General features: G+C 41.9%; 1 protein-coding gene and 1 long non-coding RNA gene across 4 annotated transcripts in view; both read right to left on the reverse strand.

Moving 5' to 3' along the window:
* Window positions 1–4,566, reverse strand: part of LOC106826274 (uncharacterized) — an 83,680-nt gene extending 79,114 nt beyond the window's left edge. The window contains exon 1 of one of the 2 annotated variants that reach the window (XR_011493786.1): window positions 4,277–4,566. This is a non-coding gene — a long non-coding RNA (uncharacterized lncRNA). The remainder of the gene's footprint in view (window positions 1–4,276) is intronic. The other variant, XR_011493787.1, reaches the window with a different exon arrangement.
* Window positions 4,567–15,353: 10,787 nt separating this feature from the next.
* The window catches only part of UTP18 (UTP18 small subunit processome component), a 35,787-nt gene continuing 34,378 nt past the window's right edge, over window positions 15,354–16,762 (reverse strand). The window contains exons 13-14 of one of the 2 annotated variants that reach the window (XM_014833594.3): window positions 16,308–16,346; window positions 15,354–15,504 (exon numbers count right to left, since the gene is read on the reverse strand). In XM_014833594.3, the coding sequence (XP_014689080.1) occupies window positions 16,322–16,346 (25 nt within the window). In that variant the 3' untranslated portion in view covers window positions 15,354–15,504; window positions 16,308–16,321. The remainder of the gene's footprint in view (window positions 15,505–16,307; window positions 16,347–16,762) is intronic. The other variant, XM_044745209.2, reaches the window with a different exon arrangement.

The raw sequence follows: 16,762 nt of genomic DNA on the forward strand, positions 1-16,762 counted from the left end.
AGAAACTGGAATTCTGAGCCAGAGTCTGGCTCCAGTCATGAGAATCAATCTAGTGCTGAGGTTTCAAAGAATCCCAGACACCCTAAGTCTTCTCTTTGTCACTAACACAAAAATATTGAGATAATAATACAAGCCCAAAGTACAATCAAATGCAGTAAACCTGTGTCATTGGGTTCACTCCACTATCTAGCAGAATGTAAATCAGATTTCTGTTCACCGGTACTTCCCAGCACCGATTCCATTCGAGGGAGCTTAACTAAATGAGCGCCATCTCTTTTTTTGGTTTATATGTCCACAGAGACATACATTAAGCATATTTTTATACATGCCCAAAGGAGACAATTAGAAATAGCCTTGCCCAGTCGCCCAGCAAATAATTTGTCATATAAATTCATTAAATTGGAATACCAGAAGTTTCCAGTTGAAGATGGTAGACTGAACACCTATATATATCTCCTCTCTCTTTTTAGGTTCCATTAAATTTATAGTAAATGAATTTTTTTTTAATGCCCGCAAAAAAGAGAACGGGAGTGAGAAAGTATATTGTGAATAAGGGATTTCAACAGAATTGTAGACATCAGGAAGCCAACGGAAGAGTGATAATTGATGTAGCAGGGCAAGCAAGCCCACTAGAGCATATTCCTAGGGGTGCTACAGACAAAAAGAGAGGAAATTTGCCCTCAAAGAACCCAGCAGAGGCTCAGGGCTCAGAGACTCCAGTTCAGAGAAAGGCAGAAGTGAAACTCAGGGCTGAAAACACAGGTGATCCCTCTGCTTGTTTGAAAGTTTGTGTTAGGAAGAGTGGACCCCTACCTGTCTCTTTGCCACCACCCACCCCCAGCCCCCAGCCTCACAGAGCACTAATGAGGAGGCAGACATTTCTCCACGCCTGCTGTGGCTGAAGATTAGATGTTTCTTCTCTGGAAAAACATCAAGTCGGCCCAGGAAAAAAGACCATCTCATTCTGGTTTTATCCTCCAGCACAGAAATAGTATCTTCTCTATTTACCCAAAGCAAAGCCTGCCAGTCATACAGTGCCCCCTTCCCACTCACATACGGAGCTCCCATCAGCTTGGCCATGCCTCATTCTTTCAATTGAAAGGACCAGCCAAGAATCACCAGATTATTTAAGGAACATTAAAAACAAAAAACCTCCCACATGGTAAAAAAAAAAAAAGATAAACAAGAAATAGTGACATTCTAACTTAATAATCTATAAATATTATCTTAAAGGAGAGTAGAAAAGATAGTGCATCCATAAAATAAGAACAAGACTCTATGAAGTCTTTTTGCTCCATCACCTCACCTTCCAGAGCTGTATCAGACAATGCTCTACGACCAATAATAGAGTTTTTGTGGCCAATTTTTTCAGAAGTGGCCAGGTCCTTCTTCCTAGTCTGTCTAGTCTGGAAGCTCTGCTAAAACCTGTCCACCATGGGTGACCCTGCTGGTATTTGAAATACTGGTGGCAGAGCTTTCAGAATCACAGCAACACGCAGCAGCCACAGTATGAAAACCAACAGATAGGTGATGTGGTTCCCAGACCGAGAAGTGAACCTAGGCAGTGGTGGTGAGAGTGCTGAATTTTAACCACTAGATCACCAGAGCAGGAGATTCAAATATATGTGATAAAGCTGAAAATTCAAGAGAAAGGTCAGAAGATAAAGTCAGAAATCAAAATAAAAACACAGAAAGACAGAAAATGAGAGAGGAAAAAAAAAAGAAAGACATAGAAGATCCACACAAGAGGTCCAAACTCTAACTATTGACTTAGGAGTTCTGAAAAGAGGGAAGAGAGAAACTAGAGAGGATGAAATAGTTGAAAATAATTCCCAGAGTTGATGTTTCCACACGGTACATTCCACTGAGTACCCAGAACAGAGGATGCACAAAGACACCTATCAGAACAAGTCGTTATAGAGTCTTACAGTACCAAGAACAAAGAATAGATTTTAAAAGATTCCAAGTGAAGAGTTTTTTTTTTTAAAAGTTACCTTGAAGGTAAATAGAATCAGAATATTCTCAGATTTCTCAACAGTAACAGTATGTGCCAGAGGAACAATGCCTCAAAATTCTAAGGAAGGTACTTTTCAGATTCAAGTAGATATTTTCATATACAAGTTCTAAAGAAATTTGTTTCCAATACACCTTATTTTAGGAAATCATTTGAGAATATGCTACAGCAAAACAAGGAACTAAACCAACAAAATGGAAGATGTGGGACCGGGAAACAGGATAACAACCAAGAGAGCAGTCAAGGAGAATCCCAGAATCCAGATAGGGGCAGAAGGAAAGGTTCCAGAGAGCAGACACTGATCCAATGGCACAGCTTAGGGGGTCAGGGGGGAGGCGGGAGGTGGATATAAAAGAAGGTAATACAAGAAATTAAATGTAATCAAAATATACTACTTCCTTTTGTAGTTAATAATATCTACATGGTCATAATAATGAACTCATTTAACTGAAAATAATGAAATTACCACATTGGGAGGATTGAATGGGGAGGGGAGACTGGTGCAATAGACATAAATCCTCATTTGTTACAGCAGGGAGTAATCAGGAAGTGTCTGAAGACGGTAGACCATGGAATGGTAGCACGAGCATATTAGAGATATGGGAACAACTACCAGAAGAAACAGCTAAAGGGATTCAAAATGGCGGCCTGTAAGGAGTAGGACTGAGAGTTAGGAGGGGTGAGGCAGGGACTGTTTTTTCATTGTAAGCCTTCAGCACCACTCGATTTCTTAACCATGCATACTATGGCTTTGATAAAAATTTTTAAATCTGAGTGAAGTATGATATGAACCAATAAATCTGATGGACAAAACCAGAGGAAGAACGCAAAACAGCTAACGTATTGTGGGTTTTGGGTAATTGTTTTCTCTCTTTTTGTTACATTTTGTTGTAGTGGTAGAATTATATACAGGTACACAAATATACATATATAATATGATTATATGTTATACACATTCTATCGTATATGATTATTTTATATTATATATTTTATGTATATTTATATACTAAGCCTAATGTCAGTATATGATATCACACAAAAAATTTTAAATTGTTATAAAGAGAATTCTGGGAAGATGGCAGCAGTGGGATCATAATTTCTCAATATCTCCAAATCCAAAAAAAAAACAAAAAAACAAAAAACAGAGCAACTAGATAATAAACCAAAAATGGGCAACATTTACATCAAAATGTAACATGGTATACTCATGAACCCCCAAATACAAACGAATGGTATACTCATGAGCCCCCAAATACAAACAAATGGGGACAAACTACCAATGGCCACAAGACCTAAGCACTGGCCACATCCATGCAGGAGAAAGGAGAGAAAGAGAAGCGACTAGGCAGTACCTGAGAAGAGGAGAACCCTGAAATAGCCCACAGGTATTGACCAGGAAAAATGGAGGGCCAATCTGAAAACAGCAGCCGAAATGGGGAAAGGTTTGGCCCTCTCCAGTTCTCGGGTAGTGTAAGGGGTCTGCGGTAAAGACTGGGGCCTTAATTCTAGGATTGGGCTCCACACCTCGGAGAAACTGCATAACAGAAAGACATGTCCACAAAACAAAATAAAACTATGACTGTTTCAAATCAAGCTCAAACACAGTTTTTAAACTACAAGACATAAAAAAAAATTATAAACCAGAATTAGAAAAACTCGGAAGTGAGGTGACAGAACTCAGGGAAGAATTAAAAAGAAAAGAAAAAAATCATTTCAGAAATGAAGACTAGACTAGAAGGAACACAAGATCAAATAAAGACAACATGTTTCTTAAGAGAAATAGAAGGTGAAAAACAGGGGGGAAAAGGAAATGAAGAAAGAGATAAAAAAGATTCAAGAGAAGCTGACAAATATTGAAGATAGACAAAGAAAATCATACATACAGATTAATAGAGTCCCTAAAGAAGACCACACCAAGGGAACAGAACAGATACTAAAAACTATAATTCAAGAAAACTTTCCTGAAACAGAAAAAGATTTGAAACTTCATATTGAGAGAGCAGACTTCTTACCTAAGAATATTGACCCAGAATGACCAGCACCAAGACATTCTAGTAAAATTACTGGACTTTTTAAAGAAAAAGAAAAACCCTTTAACTGTCTAGAAAATAAGAACATATGACTTAATAAGGGAAAGAAATTCAGATAATTATCAGACTTTTCAACAGCAACACTTTACGCCAAGAGGAAATAGAGTAACATATTTAAGATACTCAAGGAAAGAAAGTGTGAGCCAAAGATTTAGTATCTAGTAAAACTTACCTTCGAGTGTAAAAGGCTGTTGATTTGCAAACTTGGGAGTTTCCTGGGTGAAATCTGAAACTGTCACCTGAAGGGGGAGGGCAAGGTGAGACTGAAGAAAGAGGCAGGACACTCCAGACTGGCAGGCGGCAAGGGAACTTACTTAATGCAGTTTGTCTTGGGCGCTGCAGACAAGTACAAAGCCGCGCCCGCTTACCAGAATCTTAAAGTTTATATAGAGGCCTTAACTGTGTTCAATCACTCATACTGTCCAGATGGTCTCAACAACACATTGTTCTCAAGCTTGTGTCCTTGAGGCAGCTTCTAGTGCAGGAAAAGCAGGTAGAGTGTACATTCCAAGGACAGGGGAGGGGCTGAGGAGCCTCTAATTGCCAGCCCAGCTCTCAGGTCAACTGGCGGTCACATCCTCTTGATGACCTCCTCCAACAAAGGCACAGACAAGTGTTATCCGCATGCAATAAATTATCCACCCCCACCCCAACCCCCTCACCAGTTCTGTCTGCTGAGAAAGTCTGGAAACAATCGCTAATCTCAGTGACAATGATCATCACTAGCAACCAGAGTGTGTGGCCTTGAAAGACAATTTCTCATTCGAAGAAACCAGTAATCCTCAAAGAAATGGATCATTCCAGGTCCGGAGCAGGAAATATGCAAGAGGAATCTAGAACACTGTCACCAAATAGTGAAGAAGCAATTAAAAAACTGCTAGAGTCATGTCAAAAAGGACTCAGGAGCAAACTTGAGGAAGCTTCTATTGGCCAAAGATGGTACAACTTGAGCTTCAGTGATAATAATTGCAATAGATTAAAACCTGTCAAATATACTTAAGTCCATAGGTCTGTGATGATTTAAAAAAAAAAAAAAAAAAAAGATTGGTCACTCTCAGAGGATGATAGGAAACTAACTCCTCATCTTGAAAAATGGTAAGTAGAGGGAAATAATCCAGCATTTATCACACCTTTTCTAGTTGACTGTACCACTGGGCAACCAAATAATAAATGAAGGTGTCTCTTATAAAACTATTCCAACTAATAAATGAAAGAGAAATGACAGAATTAGAATTCTATTCTAATTCTCCACTCTATTCTAATTCTCCATTCCACAATCCCTAATGAACTTAAGCATTAAAAGAAAGATCATTAGACATTCGGCACCTCCTGTAGTCATGCCTAAGACTACCTAGAGTTTTGCCAAAGAGATTGACCCTGAGTTCTGACCCAGTCTCTGATCAATCTGCCAATTTGTAAGAAAAACAGAGGACTGAGGAATATGCTGAACTGCACTATGAGCACGCCATCAGCAAAACCCAAACTGCGGGAAACTTACAAATCAAATGACTTGAATTCTTCAATAGACAAATTGTAAAGAAAAAAAAAGGACAGAGGAGGAACTTACAGATTAAAAGAGACTTAAAAGAAATACCATATTTTTTAAAATGGGCAAGACTAAACAATATTATCTCAAAACACACATTTGAGTAATAAAACTGAAAAGAGGGGCCAGCCCAGTGGTCAAGTGGTTGGGTTTGTGTACTCAGATTCAGCAGCCGGGGGTTTCCTGGTTTGGATCCTGGGCATGGAGCTACACACCACTCATCAGGCCATGCTGTGGCGGTGTCACATGTAGAAGAACCAGAATGACCTACGACTAGGATATACAATGATGCACTGGGCTATGGGAAGAAACAAACAAAAGAGGAAGATTGGCAACAGACGTTAGCTCAGGGCCAATCTTCCTCACTAAAATAACAAAAACAAAAACTAAAAAACCTAAAAAGAGCAAAGAAATAATCACTATAAAAGTCAGAAGAGTGGTTATTTATAAGGAAAAAAGGCTTTGGATCGGGATGGGGCACATGGAGGGGTTCCTGGAGTGGGGGCAAAGTTCTATTTCTTGACCTGGGTGGTGTTTGCCTTATAATAATTCATTAAGCCACATATTTGTTATGTGTGGGTTTTTGTATCTGTGTTTTATTTTTCAATTAAAAATTTCCAGTATGCTAAGTAAAGATAGTAAATGAGAGATTTTCACACAGGGTCAATGGGAGTATAAACTGATAAAGGTTTTTGTAAGGCAATTTAGCCATATTCATCTATATTTCAAATTAATGCTGGTCCCATGTGCTCCACAGGGTCAGAAGAAAATAGAATAATGCATGTGACTACGGCTGGGTAAGTGTGAAGGATGATAGAAACATAAGGTAAAGATAAACTCAGGCTGACCAAGCACGTACCAAATTCAGGCACACTGCTATGTGAGGTCCCTTATGCACATCATCTCATTGAACGCTTTACATATCTCTGAGGGATAATTATCATCATTTCAGATGTGTCAACTAAGGTTCAGAGAGGTTCAGTAACTTACCCAGAGTCACCCAGCCAACAGGTGAAAGAGTTTTTCGCTTCAGAAATTAATACTCCACAGGTCAGAGAACAAGGAAGCACTAGCATCTACCCCGCCAATGCCTTGGACAATAAAAAAGGATGAAACCCAATGCTTTTATGGAACGAAATGGAATTTTCTTAGTGATATACAAAAGCAAGACACCCAGAGGCATTGTGTAACAAGTTACCCTTTGTAGGAAGTACCCTAGTGTAAAAACTCTTTAGTACCTTTTCAGCAATAGCATATATATGCTACAATACCTGTTATAAGAATTCAATGATTATGCAATTTTCAAAGGCATAAACATATGATAGGTCTTATTTCAAGTTGTAGGGACTTGAACTAATTCCACTCAACAGACAGCTAAGTGAACGGCCAGCTGAAGGGTCAATGCACCCCCTGCGTGGATGAACCAACCCAGCAGCCTCTCAGCCACTGAGGACCACTTCTGATCCCTCACAAGAGATACCTGCGTCCTGATGGCATCGGAGCGACAGGCAGAGGTTTGGCCCGTGGGTTTCTGGAGACTGGCACCAGGCAGAATTCTGGCAGGAGGAGGAGCAGCAGGAAGGAGAGAGAATTCACAGACATGAAAGTCAGTCAGGCAGGTCCCCAGGGGAATCACCATTCGTTCCAGAGGCCACACTGAGAACAGAAGGAGCACTGGACTCAGAGTCGGGACACCTGAGGTCCTGACTGCCATTTACTGGATTTGTGACCTCTGTTCAAGTCATTTAACATTTCTGAAACTCAGCCTTCCCAAGGGTATAAAAGGGTTAATAACACATGCCCTGCCTGCCTCCCAAGGCTGCTGTAGGATCAGATGAGAAAATAATAACAGCTGGCATTTATTGAATGCTTGCCATGTGCCAGGCACTGGGCCATGTGCTTTATATACACTGTAGGATCCCTTAATTCTTCATCAACCCTCTGAAGTGGCCTCCATTGTGGTCCCTCTTTTACAGGTGAAGAGACTGAGACTTGGAGAGCATAAATAATTTGCCCAAGTTAGAGCCAACATTTAAAAGCAAGTAGATTGACTCCGGGTTCTGTGCTCTTAACTGTGATGCCGTACTGCCTCCCAGAGCACATCTCTAAAAGGACCTTGTGTCCTTAAAACTACAGAACAGAAGAGGCACAGTAGGTACCAACTGCCGCCTAGAAGGCAATGCCTCCACAAGCAAAGCAGAAGGGATGCTTCGGGGGCACCTCCAAGCAAAGACTGAGGGATCTAGGGAGATAGGAACACAGGTCCTCCAAACCCTCAAAACAGGACGGATTTGGAAATAGCAGGAAGGGGCATTGCATCCTCTGCCCACCCCACTCCCTTCCTGAGAGGCAGCCAGAGATGCTTCCCAGAGAGGAGAGAGTTCCTAGGAGTGTCCAGGGTTGCACAAGACAGCCCACTGTTTGCAGAGGAGACAAGAGAGCCTCTGAGAACACAGACTCAAAAGCTTTGTCACCCTTTCAGTGATCAGAGATAGTGAGCCCCACCTAATATCCCCACAGAGACTGGAGAGCACACGGTACTGTAGTAGGAAGAGCATTAAAGTGCAAGTCAGGACACTTGGGTTTGAGCATTAAGACCTAGATCCCAAGTCTAGCTCACTTTGGCATTAACAAGTTGTGTGACCCTGGACAAAGCACTCCACTGTCGGGATCAGATGACCTCCAAGGTCCCTCCTAAACAGGATTCTTGGGGCCCTACTGCTCTGCCCTGCCTGGGCCATGGGGCACTGGGATGGAGGAAGGGACTCAGCACTTATGGAGTGCCTATTACGGGCAATGTACTGTCAGAGGCTTTTAAAAATAGTAATAGGAGTAATATAACATATATTAAGAGTTTACTCTGTGTTGGACCCACTGCTAAAGTGCCTTATAACTGTTATAAGAAAAGTTATCCAAAATTTGGAAATAAGACAAAACGATTACTCCATGCCCTTTCCAAGTCATATTAGAACATTGTTTAAGAAGAAAGAGTCGCTGTAGTCTTCCCTCTCACCAAACTGAGAGAGGGGAGGGGATGGCTGGGGCAAAGCAACCAAATTGAAGGGAGAGGTCGCTGGAGACCAGGAGCTTCAGGGAGGACCCAGGGTTCCCGATAAAGAGAAGCAATCAGAGATGCACAGGGAGTTTTCACAGTGGGACGGGGAATTCCACAGAGCATCACGGAGGGCAGGCCTCTGGGAGAAATGGGGCGAGGTGGTGGGGAGGGACAGGAAGGAAATGTTCCTCCTTCTCCTGGTGAACTCCTACTCACTCTTCCAAACTCAACTGAAGCATGGCTTCCTCAGGAAGCCTTCCAGGATCCTTCGGACCAGGTCAAGTTTCCAGGCTCCATGTTGGCAAAGCACTCTGCCATTCTCCTTTGGTCACACTTGTTGAATTTGTAATCACCTGTCTGATGTGTGACTTGCCCTCCATGAGGGGAGGCACTGTATCTGTCCATGAGTGCTGGGAATCCAGTATGAACAACATAGTACCTGACATACACAGGCGCTCAATTGATATTCATTGGGTGGATGGGATGGGTGAGTGGGTGGATGGATGGATGGATAGATGTATGGATGGATGGATGATTTGAAAATCCAGATGAGGACCACAGGAGGAAGATGTTACATTTTAGGAAGCAAAGGTTTGAGGGAGAAGAGAGGCATATAAAAATAACAGTATATCATCTTACTGGAAGAACTTCTGGGAATTTGATTTCATTTTACTATGCCAAGCCCACATAAGCTTTCTGAAGGGGAGTCAGGACCTACAGTGAGGGAATTTTATCACCGCTTAGCTGTCAATGAGAAAACACATTTGCCAGCTGCTGGCTGATTCAAAGTTTCACGGTTTATTTTCAACTCATCATCTATTCTAAAAACCACTAACTTCAGTTTCGCCTCCGGCTACCTACAGTTCATCTCTCCTTATACCTCAGCGTTCCCTCTTAAGCTCTTCCTTAAGGCTTAACCTCCAAAATAGTCCCAATTCCAAATACTCTGACCTGCTGTCTGTATAAACTATCAAAATACTTCAGAAGTTTCGTCATTTCTACATTCATATTGTTCCTCGAAGACAGTTTCTCACAAAAACCCTTAGTCAACCTATGCATCTTGATTTGTGATCCAGAAAATGTGCTTAGTCCATATTTACCCTTTGTTCTCTCTGTAATCAAGTCAGATTTTTAAAGCTCAAAAAATTATACATCTAATATGTGGAGCAAGCATTGAACTAGATGCTGGAGACACAAAGATGGATAAACTACCAGCAGGAGAGAGATTTGTTAACAAATCCTGTTAAGAATGTGGGGGTGCGAGGGGGAGTCTGCTTTCCCTGGGGAACTAGGATTAGCTTCTCTTATGGACAATGTGAATCATATCACTTTTATTGTCCTTTTTCAATGGAAGGAATCAAAATCATAGCACACGCCAAGTAAAATAATAATAGGTATCGTTTTTCACTCATTAGATTATAAACAATAATATCTAGTGGTAAAATTTTGTCACTGCTTAGCTGTCAAAGAGAAAGAGGGGAAGGGGACCCTCATCCACTGTTGGTAGGAATGTCACTGTCATAGCCTTTTGGTACAAAGAGACCTGTATAAGAAAGTTAATTGCAGCATTGTTTGCAATGATAAAAAACAGGAAACTACCCAAATGTTCCTCAGTCAGAGATACTATGCAATAGTTACAAAGGAGGTAAACCCATATGCACTGCCATGTCTGCTGGGTAAGTGAAAATAGTGAGTTGGACAATATTACAATTTGGGCCCCTTGCTACTAAAAGATAAAACAAAAAAATTTTTAAATGCAAGCATGCATCTATGGTAAGCACTGTTGGTTTTCTCCCAAGAGTCAGTCCTACTCCCCCTTCCTCCTTGCAAACAGAACGCCCAGTGTTTTCAATCAACGGGCAGATAGCTATGTGCTCAGGAAAAGCAGGCCCCACCGCCAGCCCCTGGGATGAAGCATGATTGGTTTTATGGGAAGTTGGTCCTCTTTGCCAGTGATTGGTCGGGAGTGAGCCTGTAACCCTATTCTGCCAAGGAAACACAGGGAAGTCTGCAGGGAGACTTCTAGAAAAGACTTTCTCCTTTGGTCGGAAGGAAAAGCCCTGCCAGGAAAGCTGTTCTCTCCCCATCCCTTCCTTCCACTTTGGAATGCTCTCACGGTGTGTGAGGATGTGGCACTTGAGGTGCAGCAGCCATTTTGCAGCCATGAGACACAGGTGAAGAGAAACACAGACACACCAACCAGAGATGGGGCATTGTTGAGCCACCGAATGGATTCTGAAGCTAGTCACCCACCTCTGGACTTCTTTTTTTTTCTTTTTAAAGATTTTATTTTTCCTTTTTCTCCCCAAAGCCTCCCAGTACATAGTTGTGTAATTTTAGTTGTGGGTCCTTCCAGTTGTGGCGTGTGGGGTGCCACCTCATCATGGCTTGATGAGTGGTGCCATGTCCACGCTCAAGACCCGAACCGGCGAAACCCTGGGCCACCAAAGCAGAGCGCGAACTTAATCACACAGCCACGGGGCTGACCCCCACCTTTAAGGACTTCTTAAACAATAAATGTCCTTATGATTTAAGCCGCTATTTGCCAGGTTTTGTTTCTTGCAGCTGGACACATAATTGACTCAATGACAAAAAAAAAAAACTACTAAAAACACATCAAACTGTTAACAGAGGTTCCCTTGGTTAGGGAGGGGAAAGAGGACTTTCACTCTTTCTTGAAATACATTTGTTTCAAAAAAATATATTTGACTATCGCTTAGGCCAAAAACGGGGGGGAGATTACAGCTCAACTTAGTAACCACATATGGCCTACATATTTGGGGTCTAATTTCCTGTCTTATGTTCATTTCCCCAGGCCCTGATTCAATTATATTTTCTCTCTCTACTGTGTTTTTTGGAAAGCCATCCAATCTTCCACGGAAAGACCATACAAACAAAGAAACAAATGCACAAGCATATTGGTACTACAACGGAAGTCCATCTGAGTCTTGCTGGATGCACAGTGTTTGAAAAGTGGAAAAAGAAGAGGCAAGGAGGAAGCATCAGCAAGAACAAAGGCATGGGGGAGAAAACAGCTTGACTTATGCAGGGAATTTCAAGTAGCTCAAGATTTCTGGAGCATAAGGTGAGCGAGAAAGCTGGAGTGATGGGAAGAGGCGGAAATAATGGGCCTTTCTGCCCAGCAAAGGAGCTTGAGTATCATCTTGTACCTGACGGCGGTCATGATGATAATGACGGCAGCTAAGGCTCACTGAGAGCGTACTCCAGGCCGGGAGCTGTTCTGAATCCTACGAGGCAGGTCTATTTTTATACCCTTTCCATAGGTGCAGAAACTAAAGAGTGTGGAAGAGATGAGCTGTTGAAGGATTCTAAGCAAGAGTGGCATGTTGAGATTTATATTTTTAAAACACATCTCTATACATACTCAAATATTTACAGATGCAATGATACATCTCGGCTCTGCTTCAAAATAACCAGAGAGTTTGTGGGTGGGGATATAAAGACTTCCAGGAGCTGATCCTTGCTGACGTGGGATGCTGAAGCACCCAAGGGGATTTATTATACTAGTCTCTCTTCTTTTGTATGTTGGCAGTTTTCCATAATAACCACGTTTTGGTTTTTTTAAATGTCTGGCTGGAACGTGGAGATCCAATTGAAAAGCGTGAAGTAGGTGATTAACAGGTGAGTGCTGATGAGAGCTGGGAAAGCGGCAGTAGGATAGGAACAAAAAGGACTTTGTGAGAGAAAAATTGCTCAATGAGTAGTCTTTGTGGTGGGGGCATGGGTAGAGAAAAATCTCAGGTTTAAAGTGGGTCTTAGGTACCTGGCTCAAGTGACTAGGTTAATGGAGGAGCTGTTAACATCGTAGGGAATACAAAGGCAAGTCTGGGAAAGTGGTGGGAAGGGTGTGGAAATGTGTCCAGTTGTGGATATGTCAAGTTTGGTGTGGCAGTAGGTTTGGCATCTAAATCAGTGGTCCTTTTGTAAAAAATCTTTGAGTATATATCCCCAATATAAACATTTTTTAATAAATTAACTACATGATCTATAATATAAATACATTATGAAACAAACATACGGGGCTGGCCCGGTAGCACAGCAGCTAAGTTCACACGTTTCGCTTCGGCAGCCCAGGGTCTGCCCGTTCGGATCCTGGGTCCAGACACGGCACCGCTTGGCAAACCATGCTGTGGTAGGCATCCCACATATAAAGTAGAGGAAGATGGGCACGGATGTTAGTTCAGGGCCAGTCTTACTCAGCAAAGAGAGGATTGGCAGCAGATGTTAGCTCAGGGTTAATCTTCCTCAAAAAAAAAAACAAACATATTTTCACACAGCAAAGAAGTTCTAGAATTTCCTCCCCACAATCTAATTGGTGTGCATACCTCAACAGGGCTGTATACTGTTGGGGTATGCACACCCTACCTTGAAGGTCAGTGGTGGTAATGGCTTTAGGCTTGGGATATTCGACCTCTCTGAACCTCAATTTACTTCTCTGTAAAAAGAAATTATTACTTCCCACAGAGAGGAACAATGAGAATTTCATGAGACTGTGCGAATATCCTCATGTCAGCACAAGTACAGCACCAGGGGCTCAGAAATTCTGTTCCCACCCCACATTCGACCTCTCCACACTTTTTGCCCCATTTCCTCCAGAACAGAACAACACAACAGACAATGTTGTTTCTTGTGTTAACTTGAAGATGCACATAGTGGGACCCCAAGTAGTTTAAGAGCTGACTGCAGGTGTGAGCAAGCACTTCATTTCTCCAGCATTTGCTGGCTTCCATCCATTCCCAAACTGAAGTGTAAACATGCTGGTCACAAACCCTGCAGCTAGTCACTTCATTCTGTGCAGACTTAGAAAGGGTCACACATCCCCACCAGAAACACACACACACGCACACAACATCCAGCAAGGCAAGAGACTTCTCATCTGTAATTTGTTCAAACAAGAGAAATTTCAATAGGTTAATAATTCTTTAGTTCAACAAATATGAGCAGGGATGGAGGGAGAGAGGAGTGGGACACTCCGAAGATGTCAACTTGTCAATTCATCACTCCAAGTAAACCCAACTACATTCTGTGTGGCTCTGGACGGCAAAATACCACCTCACAGCTCAAGATGGGCCCCCAAAACAGAGATACGAGCCACATTCATGCTATCTTAGCAACTGCCAATAGAGAACTGTGTAAATGAGCTCATGATTGTGGCTCTCATCCCCTTGAAGAGTTAGCTTGGCACTGGCCACAAGGGGTAGAAATGAGAGGCTGACTCAAATTCCCAACTCCCATCAAGGGGGAAAAAACATGAAAAGACAAGACAGAGGACCGGCAGCATCTCTGTAGAACAAATAGCACATTTGTCTATCTTGGAGATCAGAACTGGGAATTCTTTACTCTGCCTCTAGTAGAGTATAAAACGATCCGGCCATGTTAACAAGGTAGAGTTAAAACTTAAACTCTGCTTCCATCGTTTTCTCTAGAATGGTAAATTCCTGTAAATCTTTCACACGCTGAAAACCATAAGCAAAATAAGCACATACAAGGCTTGGTGTCCGTTTCTGAAACAAACGATTTAGCTGGAGCTAAAGACAAGGTGACCGTAAAAAGCTATAAAACACCTCGCCTTCAGTTACTCACATAATCCAACACTGCCCCCTAGCAACTCGAGAGAGAAATAACCCTAACAAGCCAACCCGGGCCAGGAATCTGAAATTTTCAGCATTACTATTATTTAATCATGGAAGATGTTGCTGAAAAAGGAGGGAACAGAAGAAGGGTCTCCACAATCACAAAGCAATAGTCCATCTGAACAGAAAATGTTGTTTTAGAAAGATGCTGAAATACGCGAACACAACCCACACCTACTGGGCTGCTCAAGGTCATCGCCCGTAGACTGGGAAGGGCCTTGAAGACCCTGAAGATACCTGCCGCTGCCCTGTTTGTTTGAAGACAGTTAAGTGGGATCTGTTACTTCTCTGGGCAGAGCCAGAGCCATTTTTTGTCACTGGAAAAACTTCCTCCTCTCACCTGACTTTTCTCTTCCATGTTTAGCAAGGAGGTGGGGTGAAAGTTCATAGACCTAGTTGATACTTCTCCTAACTAACCCCTTTAATACTTAAATATCTAATACAGTGTCAGTTTTTCCCAAGAAATGTAGGAAGTAGTCTAAAGCAAGCTTATACTATGATTAAAGAATTATGGAACCAATTGTCAACCCTGGAACCTAAGTCAAATGAAACATTTAAGTTGACATAATGAACATTTCCAGGAAGCGGAGTGGCTAATATTTAGGACAAGTGTGCCAGGTTTTCACATGCCTCTTCCCCGACAAGTAGCATTGATAACCATTCCAAGTGCCAAGCCCAGAAAAGCCTTTTCATCTCCATAACCACCTTTCTAGGAAAACCTGAAGTTCAAAATTCATTTCATGAGACATCATCTCAAGCGAAATGACCTCCATAGCTCATCAGAGCCTCTGTTATCCAATCCCCAAAACATGGAGAGACCTATGCTGAAAAAGGGGGAACTATTCATCAGGGTTCATTGTGAAATAGGAACATATCTGCCTCTATTATTTTTTGCTACAGACCAGTGTTTCCTCTCTCTCATGTTTAGTCTTAAAAGAAACGCATACAAGTCAGTGTGCATGTGTGTAGGTGGGGAGGGAAGAACCACATACACTTGTTTTCAAACAAAAGTTGCCACGTGTTTATTAAGACATTTCTGTTAAACACAGCTGGCTCAATAAATCATTATCCATATATTATCGCACATTCAGGAAAGTTTCTGAGAAGATATATCAGGACAGGCTTCTCTTGTGGCTCAACTGGATCTGAGGAAAGAAGAGAAATTACACACTTGATTTACAGCTGCTAGTCATCAAACAATACGTACTGGCACTGTAATTTTGGGAGGCAGGATATCTGGACTGCTTTCCCCTCCTGGCTGTTTTGCTCAAAATCCCTTTGCTTCCAAAACTTCTTCTCCCTAATTAAATCTATATGCCCTCCCAGAGTCTCTCCTCAACATTTATGGATCTCAGAGAAGACCAAATAGTCAACTGTGATGAACAGGCCAAGTGCAAGGCTCAACCTCAGTACCACCATATCGTAGGTCAAAGGTCAAGCCATGGGAAGGGAAGCATGCCCTACCATTTTAAACACTGGGTAACAAAACTAAGACCCAGCCATTAACTAGCTCTGTGACAAGCCACCATTAACTAGCTGGGCATGTCACTTATAATCTCTCAAAAAACACACACAGAATACAAGGGCTTGAGCTCGCATAAGCTATAATTATACCTGAAGACACTTCTCTCTCTCTCTCAAGTCTATTCTCATTTGTGGATTAAATGGTTGGTAATCACAATTTTCATGACCATCACTGAATACAACATTAGAGATCTGACCTCAGAAGAACAGAGCCAGAGTGTTGTGATTTGGGATAAGAAATTCCCACAGAAGGTCTAAGTCCAACTAGACTGTACCTGATCTACTTCCATCCTCCTACCCTAACTGAAGACAACAGCAACCCAGGGGCAAAGACACAGACATCAGCTAATCTAGTCCCTCCAGCAACTGAGGCAATGGGTGCAACCTTAAAACCTGTAGAACCAATAAAACAGGATGTCCTTACTTCAAATAACCTCTTTAGAAGTCTGAGTAATGGTGCAACCTGAAAAAGTAAAAGAGAAATCATCTCAACAACTTTCTGATTACCCAGCATACTGTCACTCAGATCACGAAACGGCACTTAGGAAGACTGGAGGCGGGGAATGTAATCACAATCCTTCTCAGCAGCCAGCTAGGATAAGACTCCCCTGTCTGACATTCTGAAGGACCCTAGTGCTAATGCTTCAGATTTTAGCTTGCTCCTAAGCATCAAACTGGGGTCTGTGAAATACCTGATCAGCCATACCCAAAAGAAATGCTGTCAGTTCAACCCATTTGCTAGAAAGTCTCACTAGAGAGCAATGCTCTGGTGAAAAATCTAATGGCCTTTGGGACTTAGAGAAAAATATTTCCGTTATTATAATAAACCAAAGCTTTGGAAGAGAATTTCTAAGTACAGTAATAATCTGCATCCTTTTA

This window comes from Equus asinus, chromosome 13 (assembly GCF_041296235.1).
Source record: "Equus asinus isolate D_3611 breed Donkey chromosome 13, EquAss-T2T_v2, whole genome shotgun sequence".
Classification (NCBI taxonomy): Eukaryota; Metazoa; Chordata; class Mammalia; order Perissodactyla; family Equidae; genus Equus; species Equus asinus.